The sequence below is a fragment of the Anolis sagrei genome, chromosome X, assembly GCF_037176765.1.
Source record: "Anolis sagrei isolate rAnoSag1 chromosome X, rAnoSag1.mat, whole genome shotgun sequence".
Lineage (NCBI taxonomy): Eukaryota > Metazoa > Chordata > Lepidosauria > Squamata > Dactyloidae > Anolis > Anolis sagrei.
In genome coordinates, this window is record NC_090034.1 from 64,017,068 (window position 1) to 64,029,834 (window position 12,767).

General features: G+C 40.7%; 1 protein-coding gene across 8 annotated transcripts in view; it reads left to right on the forward strand.

The window, feature by feature from the left end:
* PUM1 (pumilio RNA binding family member 1) overlaps nt 1–12,236 on the forward strand; it is an 80,249-nt gene extending 68,013 nt beyond the window's left edge. For all 8 annotated transcript variants that reach the window (XM_060784675.2, XM_060784680.2, XM_060784679.2 and 5 more), the window contains exons 20-22: nt 2,678–2,799; nt 4,386–4,578; nt 10,404–12,236. In XM_060784675.2, the coding sequence (XP_060640658.1) occupies nt 2,678–2,799; nt 4,386–4,578; nt 10,404–10,535 (447 nt within the window). In that variant the 3' untranslated portion in view covers nt 10,536–12,236. The remainder of the gene's footprint in view (nt 1–2,677; nt 2,800–4,385; nt 4,579–10,403) is intronic.
* The last annotated feature ends 531 nt before the right edge of the window (nt 12,237–12,767 follow it).

Consider the following 12,767-nt stretch of genomic DNA (forward strand, 5'->3'; position numbering starts at 1 on the left):
AAACAACCAAAATCAAGAGTTATACGAAATAAACATAATAGACACAAAGAGTCATATCAATCAATACATAATACATTGAAAGCACAGGGAGGAGGGAGCAAGCTTGTTTTCTGCTTCCCTGGAGGCTAGGACACGGAACAGTGGCTTCAAACTACAAGAAAGGCGATTCCATCTGAACATTGGAAGAACTTCCTGACTGTGAGAGCCATTCAGCAGTGGAACTCTCTGCCCCGGATTGTGGTGGAGGCTTCTTCTTTGGAGGTTTTTAAACAGAGGCTAGATGGCCATCTGTCAGGGGTGCTTTGAATGGAATATTCCTGCTTCTTGGCAGAGGGTTGGACTGGATGGCCCATGAGGTCTCTTCCAACTCTATGATTCTATGATATAATATAACACATCAGCAAGCGGAGGTAATTATCTGTTGTCAGGGCGGGAGTGTATGTCATTGAGAATTGATTCCCTTGCCCTCCCTTTCCTCCCCCATTATTTTATTTTCTCCCATCTTAGTGATTGGAGCAACAGTGTATTTTTCCATCATTACATATTCTTGAAAGTTGGAAAAGCCATCCTAAAAGGTCTGGAACCAGCAACCCTTAACACATTTTTCAGAAAAGTAAACACTATCAGTATTACATTTTTGTATTGTTTTTGGTTAAGTTCATTACTTTCTCCTCTAGTCCCCAAAGGTGAAATCAGGGGACATAAACGTACTAAAAAGTAATTTCTATCTGACCAAAAATACTACATATACTTCTTTATATGCTTCTGCTGTCCTGGAGACTAGGACTAAGGGCAATGGGTTCAAATTACAAGAAAAGAGAACCCTGAAAGAACTTCCTCAGCATAAGAAGAGCTGTTCACAGAAGAACTTTCTGCCTCGGTGTGTGGTAGAGACTCCTTCTTTGGGGGCTTTTAAACATAGGCTGGGTGGCCATCTGTCGGGGGTGCTTTGATTGTGCTTTTCCTGCATGTCAGGGAGTTGGACTGGATGTCCCATGTGGTCCCTTGCAACTTTGAGATTCTATATTAGACTCATGTATAAAATCAAGGGAAGATTTGGAGGCCAAAATTATGGACTTTGATATGACTGGTGGATAAGTCAATAATTTTTGTGGAGAAGGAAATGCAGCAATGCTGTTTTAGGGGTGCATCCCATTCCTGGCCCTTGCCACCATTTGTGTAACAAATCTATAACAACAAATACAAAAACTGTAGATTGCAAATCACAATTTCTATGTTCCAAGAATTTCTACATTGAATGTAACATGAGAACATTCACACGATTAATTAAAGACTGTTTATAAAGAGAAGATAATTTATCAATACTTTGTCAATACAGTGAAACTAGAGCTTCCAAAATAACAATTAAACAATGTCAGGCACAGTGACACAAAATAACACTTTCTATATTGTCGAAAGTTCTTCTTCCATAAACAACATCAGAGGCAGTGACACACGGTTTATCAATACTTTGTCAACACAGTGAAACTAGAGCTTCCAAAATAACAGTTAAACAATGTCAGGCACAGTGACACAAAATAACACTTTCTATGTTGTCGAAAGATCTTCTTCCATAAACAACATCAGTGACAGTGACACACAACAAGGTCTCCTGGGTTGTTTCCCTTGTTTCGCAATATCTTCATCAGGTGTTATGATGTTTTAATTCAATTATAATTGGTAGCTATCGGTTCTGTTTTGATTTCCTATCAGCATTTATAGTCTTTGGATTCAACTCCTGTAAACAGCCTGGGCTCTGAGTGAGGAGTTCTGAATTGAGCCAATGCACACAACAACAACAACAACAACAACAATCCTATCTCATCAGCCAAAAGCAGGCCCAGACTTCCCATTGAAATACTAATAAGTTTATATTTGTTAAATTGTTCTTCATTTTAGTTATTGTATTGTTTTAAGTGGTTTTTGAACTACAAATAAGATATGTGCAGTGTGCATAGGAATTCACGTTTTTTTCGAATTATAATCCGGCCCTCCGACAGTTTCAGGGACTGTGACCTGGCCCTCTGTTTAAAAAGTTTGAGGACCCGTTCTCTAGCCTATGGCCACCCGGCTCAGAGAAGTGGGTGGATCCTATGTTTTGATACTATACCCACAATGACCTGTAGTAGAGCCATCAATCCAGTTTTTGGATTGCTTTTTCCACTAAAAAAATCTAGACTTAAACATGCATACAATATGGAATTGGGAAGAAAGCAAACAAAATGAGACAGCAAGCTACTATATATCATCTTAGATACTCTTCCATTTTGAGCAGATAGTTCAAGTTTCCACTTAGTTATAAGGCTTACTCATTGGCTTTCTTTTAGTTGTTCAAAGTGCTATAAGAATCAAATGCAATGAGCATACATGTTAATCAGCCAGGTTGCAATATGTAAGGAATAGTAACATAGAGCATGATGTAATAAAATAGAAGAAAAGCAGGGACCAAGGGACAATCTTCTATCAGATGGGCTCCAGTTGAAGATGTTAACTTTACAGACTTTCTCTATTGATACTTTCCCCCTGCCTGTCATTCTCTTTTTGTGAGTGTTAGTTACATTTGCTGTTCATGTAATTCTATTTAATTTTTTTTTGTAGAAAATCGGGGTACAAAAGCTGTAATTCAATAAAAATGAATTGTTTTGGGGTTTATGTAATTCTGTTATGTGCCCAACAGGATCAGTACGGGAACTATGTTATCCAACATGTACTTGAGCATGGGCGGCCTGAAGACAAAAGCAAGATTGTGGCAGAAATTAGAGGCAATGTGCTTGTACTAAGTCAGCATAAATTTGCCAGGTGCTGTGTTTTCCTTGTTATTGATTTTCCCAATCAGTGTTAGATTGCAGGAGGGTAGAGTGAATATTTCGTTTAAAAGTACCAGGGGTGTTTTTTTTAATGATTATGATTCAAACTGCAATGGGGGAATTTAGCACAGTGTTTAAAGTTAGCTTGTTTAACGTTATGTAAATAGCTGCTAAATAGCCACTGTTAGTATTCTGGAACATTTTGTTTGTATCTCACCACATTTCTTTGTATGGTCTTACTTGGCAATTCATACTAGCTTGAGTCAGTTATGATACTGATCGTTTGGAGCTGAAATTCTGGAAATAAATTTCTGTTGAGCCCCAGACTCTTCTTCACTTGCATGCAATTATTCCTTACCAACTTGTTTAGGTTTGAAACACATTGTGGTTCACGAGGATGAATTCATGGAAAGAGTCCATGCAGAGTAATCACATTCTGCTTTACATTGCCATAGACAAGATGCAATTAAGATTCCTTTTCACATTTCTGATTTCTGTCCTATCATTCATTGCAACCAAGATTTCTAGTTTTAAAATGAACCCTTGTTTATCAATCAAGCCTGCTAAAACAGGCACAGGCAAAGTTAGGACCTCCCTGCAGGTGTTTTGGACTTCAGCTCCCATAATTCCTAACAACCTCAGGCCCCTTCCTTTTATCCCTCAGCTGCTTAAGCTGAAAAGGCAATAAAAGAGGAAAGGGCCTGAGGCTGTTAGGAATTGTGGGAGTTGAACTCCAAAACACCTGGAGGGCCTAAGTTTGCCCATGCCTGCGCTAAACCAACTAGGATATTTGGTTTGTGTAAGAATTCAGTTTAAGTAATGACTCTTACGCTGTGTATAAACTGTGGGTCCCAATCTCAAATGGGGTCTCCTTCTCAGGCTCAATGTTGAGGTTCCAAAAATATTTCTGAATATCACAGAATGGTTGTGGTAGTAGACATTTACATGAATCTGTTGTGCATTGTTCACAGCGAACAAAAGATGCTTCAGGTGTCCTCCATAAAAAGGGAAATCACCCCGTTTAGCAAGCCTTGCGAATGCCGTTTTATTATCAGAAAGTGTTTGGTTTTTATACCTGTTTGATATGCCTAGAAGATTTATTGGGCTAAAAGAAATCCCAAATGGAAACATGTAAGAAGCCCTGGTATATCGGGAAGGCTATGAAACTAAGCCTTTCTCTTGTTAACTTTGAAAAAGAAAAAGACACACATTCTCAAGGGGATCAAAGAGAAGAGCAGTGGCTATAAAGCAAGCCTGGACAAACTTCAGCCCTCCAGCTGTTAGGAATCGTGGGAGTTGAAGTCCAAAACACCTGGAGGGCCAAAGTTTGCCCAGGCCTGCTATATAGAGTATTATGCAAAGTATAGGCTAAATTACTCCTGTCCACCTTTTTCAGTTCTCACACATCAAGAGATGTGTTCATGTCATTCAGGTGCTACCATGTATACAGTTTCTCCAATATGGAAATTGTTGGGAAATAAATGAAAGCATTTTGTAGCATAGCTATTTTGTTACGGATCAGGATGCTACATTGGAATGTTTTCAATAACCTGCACCCCCTTTTTCTGTTTTCTTCAGCAATGTTGTGGAGAAATGTGTTACACACGCTTCCCGCACTGAGCGTGCCATGCTAATTGATGAGGTCTGTACTATGAACGATGGCCCTCACAGTGCCTTATACACCATGATGAAAGACCAGTATGCCAACTATGTGGTACAGAAAATGATTGATGTCGCAGAGCCAGCGCAAAGAAAGATCGTCATGCATAAAGTAAGCAGGAAAAAGTTTGGGGGGGGGGGGCGGACACATATGGGCAGTTTGCCAGGGATCCTAGCCAAAGGCCGCTCACCTATTAGAATCATAGAATCTTAGAGTTGAAAGAGACCTCATGGGCCATCCAGTCCAACCCCCTGCCAAGGAGCAGGAAAATTACATTCAAAGTACCCCTGACAGATGGCCATCCAGCCTCTATTTAAAAGCCACCACACTCCGGGGCAGAGAGTTCCACTGCTGAACGGCTCACAGTCAGGAAGTTCTTCCTAATGTTCAGGTGGAATCTCCTTTCTTGTAGTTTGAAGCCATTGTGCCGCATCCTATTCTCCATGGCAGCAGAAAACAAGCTTGCTCCCTCCTCCCTATGACTTCCTCTCACATACTTTATACATGTTTATCATGTATAAGTATATGTTTATCATGTATATGTCTCATTTCAGTCTTCTCTTCTGCAGGCTAAACCTGCCCAGCTCTTTAAGCTGCTCCTCATAGGGCTTGTTCTCCAGACCCTTGATCATTTTGGTTGCCCTCCTCTGGACACATTCCAGCCTGTCAAGATCTCCCTTTAGTTGTGGTGCCCAGAATTGGACACAGTATTCCAGATGTGATCTGACTAAGGCAAAATAGAGGGGTAGCATGACTTCCTTGGATCTAGACACTAGACTCATATTGATGCAGGCCAAAATCCCATTGGCTTTTTTTGCCACTGCATCACATTGTTGGCTCATGTTTAACATGTTGTCCATGAAGAAAAAGATGGGGCCTGAGGCTGTGAGGAATGGTGGGAATCCAAAACACTTGGAGGGAGGGAGGGAAAGACGGTGGGTCTAGGTTGGGGGGCCTGAGGCTGTGAGGAATGGTGGGAGTCCCTGGATCTAGACCTGGGGTCCTCAAACTTTTTAAACAGGGGGCCAGTTCACTGTCCCTCAGACCATTGGGGGGCCGGACTGAATCCCACCAACATAACAAATTTTAAGTTCTGGTGGAGTTTTTTTGGGATTAACCTGGCGTGATGTGTATTGTAGTTCACCCACAACCTTATGCATTTTGTACAATTAAAATTTTGACTTTTTCAAATAACCCGGGCAACACTGGGTAGCCAAGCTTGTTTCAAAAATAAAAAATAAAAGTGGATACCAATAAAATTACATCAGTTGAGGTAATAATAGGTAGCAATCGGTTAAATGTTTTTTACTACTGGCATAGAACTGTAATTTATTATAAGAGTGTCCGACTCTGATTAAATCATTTTTGTGGAGGTTGAAAGAGTGTGGCTTGCAACTCTGGGGCAGAGGCCACCTCAAGCAAATGGACCCTACAAAAATGCAGAATGGAACTGAAAGGATGCCAATGAGAATTATTAATTATTAATCATTGTTCATTATTGTTCATACTTTCTCCCAGTTTGGGACTCCAGGTTTACAGGAGATAAAATAGATATAGCTATTTTTTTTGTACATTATGTAAAAGGTTCTTCACTTGTCTACAAAAAGATAGCAAGGAAGACACCCAGCCCTATTAAAGTATTAATTATAATGCTACAGATAATATATAATGACAATACTGCTTTATTATTGTATATTTCTATATTTTAAGTTGTATTATGTTTTTAATTGTGAGCCGCTTTGAGTCTCCACATGGAGAGAAAAAGTGGGATATAAAATAAATGAATAAATGACTCCTACATTTGAAGTCCAAAACACCAGGAGGGCCAAAGTTTGCTCACTGTAGAATTAATGAAGTTTGACACCATGTTGACTGCTACAAAATCCTGGTATTTGCAGTTTGCCATATTCCTCGGCAGAGGAGGCTCAAGACAACAAATCCCATGATTTATTGACCTGCGGAAGTGGTACTGAACTGCATTCATTGTAGAAGCAGCCCAAGACCTTGTTAAACTACAACTTCCAGGGATCCACAGCCTTGCACTATGGCAGTTAAAGTGCTACTGAACTGCATTAATTTCCCAGTGCAGATGCACCCCCTAGTTTCATCTCCCATCCTTTCTCAAAGACATCTCCCATCATCTCCTAAGTGTTTGGGGGATGAAAGTTGTAATCCATCACCTCTGGAAAGCTCAAGGAATCACTCTGCACATGCTCAGAGGCATCCAGCAATTCAAAGAACCTTTGCCCACAAAACCTCTCCTCTTGCAAGATTCAGGCCCTAATTTCAGGTTCCTGCCTCTCATCTTTTCTCCTCTGCAGTAAATAAAGCTTTTGGTCACTTTTCCTGGCCCTTGCCATTGCTCGAGAGGGTGGGGGTTGCCAGGGCGAAGGTAGCTACTCCTTGGCTTCCCCCTCCCCCTGAGGAGCCATATGACACAAACGTAGAGTTAGGTGTGGGGCTGGGAGCCTGCAGAGCCAAAACCAAGAATCCAGTGGATGCTGCGGAGATAGCGAGGAGAGTCCGTCTCCCTTCTTGCTGCTCCTCTGTCTCTCTCTGTCTCTTTGTTTCTTTTGCTGCTGCTCTACAGTAAATCTAAAGTATTGTTTACCTCTTTATGTTTGTTCTTTTCCTTAATGTGCCACCCATCCCTCTTTTCCTTCAGTTGCAAGTTTCCCCTGGAAAGAGGAGGAGGAAGCCCAATAGGAGTAGAGACACTATACTCCTATTGATGCAGGCCAAAGTCCCATTGGCTTTTTTTGCCGCCGCATCACATTGTTGGCTTATGTTTAACTTGCTGTCCACAAGGACTCCAATATCTTTTTCACACGTACAGCTCTTGAGTTATGCGTCCCCCATTCTGTATCTCTGCATTTCATTTTTTCTGCCTAAGTGGAGTATCTTGCATTTGTCACTGTTGAACTTCATTTTGTTAGTTTTGGCCCATCTGTCTAATCTGTTAAGATTGTTTTGAATTCTGCTCCTGTCCTCTGGAGTATTGACTATCTCTCCCAATTGTCGTCTGCAAACTTGATGATCTTGCCTTTTAACCCTTCATCTAAGTCATTAATAAAGATGTTGAACAGGACCAGGCCCAGGACAGAACCTGAGGCACTCCACTCGTCACTTCTTTCCAGGATGAAGAGGAAGCTGGGTCTGTTCATTTAACCCTCTGGGTCTGTTCATTTAACCAATTACAGATCCACCTAACTGTAGGTTTGCCTAGCCACATTTGACTAGTTTGTTTGCCAGAAGGTCATGTGGGACCTTGTCGAAGGCCTTACTGAAGTCCAGATACGCTACATCCACGGCATTCCCCGCATCTACCCAGTTTGTAACTCTATCGAAAAAAAGAGATCAGATTTGTTCTGGCATGACTTGTTTTTGATAAATCCATGTTGACTATTAGTGATGACTACATTTGTTTCCAAGTGTTTGCAGACCACTTCCTTAACTATCTTTTCCAGAATCGACGCAGGTAAAGAAGCCCTTTTTATTGTTTTTAATGTCCCTGGCAAGCCTGAGTTCAATTTGTGCCTTAGCCTTGCAAGCCTTTTCCCTACAGGAGTTGGCTATTCGTTTGAATTCTTCTTTGGTGATTTCTCCTCTTTTCCACTTCTTGTGCATGTCTCTTATGAGTCTTAGCCCAGTTAGAAGTTCTTTGGGCTTATTTACATTTGGCATGCTTTTTCTCTTTGTTGGCACTGTTTGCAATTGCGCCCTGAGTATTTCACTGCCAAAAACTCCCATCCATCCGTAACTCCTTTGTCTTTTAGTATCTGTGTGCACAGAATGCCGCTCAGTATTTCCTTCATTTTTTGGAAGTCAGCTCTCCTAAAGTCCAGAATGCGGGTTTGACTTGTCTTAGTTTCAACCTTCCTTCATATCGCAAACTGCAGGAGCACATGGTCACTTGCCCCTAAGGAACCAATCACTTTGACTGCATTGATCAGGTCCTCCGCATTTGTTAGGATGAAATCGAGAGTAACCAATCCTCTTGTTGCCTCCTCTACCTTCTGGAACATAAAATTTTCTGCAAGGCAAGCGAGGAATTTGTTGGACTTTGTACTCTTGGCCGAGTTTGTTTTCCAGCAAATATCGGGATAGTTGAAATTGCCCATGACTACTATATCTCTTCTTCGTTACTGTTTGGTCAACTGTTGACAGAAAGCTTTAAATAAATAAATAAATAAACAGAAAGCTTTGTCGAGTTTTTCATCCTGGCTCGGAGGTCTGTAGTAGACACCCACAGCGAGATCTTTTTGAGTCCCGGTTCCCTTGATTCTTAATCCAGATGCTTTCAAGCTGGCTTCCTGGACTGCAGTCTTGCATCACTTTTATGACATAACTGTTTTTCACATATAAGGCTACTCCGCCTCCTCTCCCCTTTGTTCTGTTTCCGTGAAAGAGATTATAACCCTTCATGTCTACCTTCCAGCAATAGGAGTCATCCCACCAGGTTTCAGTGATGCCTATAAGTGTGGTGTTGTGTTAAAAGTTGGAGTTCGTCTTGTTTATTTCCCATGCTCTGTGCATTAGTGTAACCCTTGAGATCTTCCCCTGACCTGTTTATTTGGGATTATTGTGCTTTTGTTACTTAGTTCTTGTTGTGTTTGTGCAACCCTTCGTTTAGCCTTTTGGCAGTTCTCTGGCATTGTAGGTAAAGTACTGTTTGCAGGGCTCTTGTCCTCCTAGCTTAAAGTGCGCCTAATGAGGTTTGCGAGTCTGTGAGCAAAAAGGTGTTTTCCTACTTGTGTGAGATGCACCCCATCCCTTTGTCAGTAGGTGATCCTCCTGGAAAAGCAGGCCACGGTCAAGGAAGCCAAAGCATTCCTCCTGACATCATTTTCTAAGCCAGTTATTGACCTATACTATTTTTCTGGCCCTTGTAGGGCTGTGTCTTACAACTGGAAGGATGAAAAGACAATTTGTACATTACACTGTTTCAGCTTTGTTTCAAGAGCTCAAAATCATTTATGATCTTTTGAAAAGTATGCCTAACAGTATCATTGGTTCCTACATGGGGGGGGGGGGGGGGTGTGATGGGGCTTAAGGAGCCTGGTGAGCCTCTCAGTTATAAGGTGCTTTTGGCCCCAGGAGGCAGAATATTTCTCATCAGGTCTGGAAATGATGGCTTCCGTTCCTCTACGGAGGGAGTCGCCTACTATCAAGACCTGTTTCCTTTGAACAGACAGTCCCCAAGTTACAAACATCCAACTTACATCTGACTTATAGTTAAGGATGGGGGTGAAACAATAGGAAGTGAGTGGGATCTACCCCCAGGAAGGGAAATGCAGCCCGAACGAGTTATTATCATGGGAAAGGGGCTCTCCCATTAAGCTTCATGCCTAATCCTTGTTTCCAGAACAAACCCAATTTTCTCAAAATTATTATTATTATTATTATTATTATTATTATTATTATTATTTTATTTGTACCCCACTAGCATCTCCCGAAGGATTCGATGCGGCTTACAACAGGCCGAAGCCCAAAACAATACAGCAATACAATACCTAGCAAATAAAAACAGTCAAGCAAAAAACAATAACAATCCAAAAAATCCAATTATCACAGGGACAGAAAGTGAGGTGAAATCTTCTGAACAGGGGCATAGGCAGCAAAACGAACAGGACAGGTAACCCTTCCCTATGCTATCCAAAGTGTGTGTGTTGCTGGAGTTACACTGAAAAAATGTGCCTGTTCTGACTTGCATACAGTTTCAACTTAAGAACAAACCTACAGAACTGAACTTCTTCGTAACTCTTCCTGTGTACTGCGTGATTCCACTCTCTGGCAACATGGATGGAAAGACTTCCAAAGGATTGCCTTTTCAACCTGACCAGAGGAGTGTCCCATGTCACTCAGAACTTAGGACCATTGTGTGCTGCGTCTATGTGCCTCCTGTTCCTAAACTTTTGCTCTTTCTCATCTTGTAGATCCGGCCACATATTGCCACTCTCCGCAAATACACTTATGGAAAACACATCTTAGCCAAGCTAGAGAAGTATTACATGAAAAACGGGGTTGATCTTGGGCCCATCTGTGGACCACCAAATGGTATCATTTGAAGCCATGAGCGACATACAGAAAGGAATAGCCCGTGACCACCTGGAATTTACAACCAGCAACCAATCATCTTCTATACATTTTGAAAACATTTATGGTTGCGCAATGTCGTAGACCTGGAACTCCAAAAAGAGAAAGGAAGTCAAAAAGACCATTTGTAAAGTTCTTTAATTTTATTCAGCATAACATGTACTAATTATTTTTAAATCCTTTATGACCCTGCTGTTTCGGTGGTGTATAGAATTCTTGTACATAGGCAAGAGATGTACATGGAAAGCCACATTTTGTCCACTGGTGTAACTATTTCAAATACAGGAACTTTCAAGGTGGCTCATTGGAGAGTTTTAAAAACAAACCCATCTTAATTCCTCTCCCTTCAAAGAGGAGGAGAGTTTTTTGGAATACTCGTTGGGTTCTCTTTTAGCCAGAACTCTAAAGAGACGCTTAAAATTTTAGTTAAATTGCACAAATCTGCATTGAACACTGTTTATAAACTTTTAAAAAATCAATTTGCTAAATCTTCAATTAAAAACCAGTTTTTAAGTTTCAGAAACTTTTACAATTCCTTTTTCCTTGTATACTGTGTGAAAGAATTGAGTGTGGCAGTCCTCGAGAGAGAGAAAGAGAGAGACCCTGCTGCTGCACACCCACCAGGAAGTTTTAGAGCAGTTGGGAGGCAGGCAGGCAGGGAGGTGTCTGTGCGGTTCCTGCCTGCTCCAGTTCTGTCCACAAGGACAAGGCCTTTTTAATTCTTATTATTATTTAGCATGTAGAGAGAGAGAAATCCAATTTAACTTTGGTCTTGCTTCTATAAATATATAGTGTATACTTGGTGTAGACTTTGCATATATAAAAATTTGTAGTATTATTCTCTTGTTTTGATGTTTAATCTGTATCTATAATGTACCCTAGTAGTGGAACATACTTTTGATTGTACAATTGTACATTTGTAAACCTCTGTAATGTAAATGTGGAAAAGTTTGAATCAGCATAAACCCATTTTGGTAAGGAAATAAATTAGCCAACCCTGTGCATTTCAGTGTATATTCACCCCTTTTATGGTCGTAGTGTTGTATATTGTAAATTGTAATTTCAACCAGAAGTAATTTTTTTCCTTTGGAAAGAACTGTTCTCTTTATACAGCCTGATTGATGTTTCAAAGAATGCTTGTTTTTTAATTTGTCACCTCATCGAGAGTAGCCATCCTTTCTAAGTGTTCTACACCAATTATTCAGTTTCGAGAGTAGTGTTTTATTTGACTCTTTAAAAAAAGTAATGTTTTACTTACTTTGTGGCCGTTAAAAAAAAAAAGTCCAGCTCCTCCTCTCCCCCCCCCCCCCTTCCTGGTTAGTACGATTCCTTTGCGATCTGAGTCCCCCTTACACCTTGTAAAGTGTGAATCACTTTGCCTTTTTGTACAGAAGAAAAACTGTATTTTGCATTTTGTCTACTTGTAAGTGAATGTAACATACTGTCAATTTTCCTTGTTTGAATATAGAATTGTAACACGACACGGTGTACATTTACAGAGCCTTGTGTATATTTCCAATGAACCTTTTTGCAAGCACACTTGTAACCATATGTGTATAATTAACAAACCTGTGTATGCTTATGCCTGGGCAACTATTTTTTGTAACTCTTGTGTAGATTGTCTCTAAACAATGTGTGATCTTTATTTTGAAAATACAGAACTTTGGAATCTGGGGTTGTGTTTTCATTGGAATCTTCTCAATATAGTGCACCAGGACAAAATCTTCCTACGGGTTGTCTGTCTTCTTTCTCAGTTCTCTAATTCCATTATTGACATCTCACCTTTCTCCCAGAACTGGGTCTCAGTGTATATACGTCTATGATACCAAAATAAAGCAACCACATATTTGAAGCCGATTTCTTAGGATCCAGTTAGTAATCCAAATTCTATCTGAATATGGAACTCTTTGCTTCTTGGTAAGAAGAGCCTCCTTTGGAAGACAGGCAGACCTGTCCGACATCAACAAGCTGGAAGATGTTCAGAGAAGGGCAACCAAGCTGACTAGAGACCCCACTACCAAGTCTTATGAGGAATGACGTGGAGTCAAGAAAACAGAGAGGTGACATGACTGCCATATTCAAATATCTGAAGAGATTCCATGAGGGCGGTAGAATCATAGAATCAAAGAGTTGGAAGAGACCTCATGGGCCATCCAGTCCAACCCCCTGCCAAGAAGCAGGAATATTGCATTCAAATCACCCCT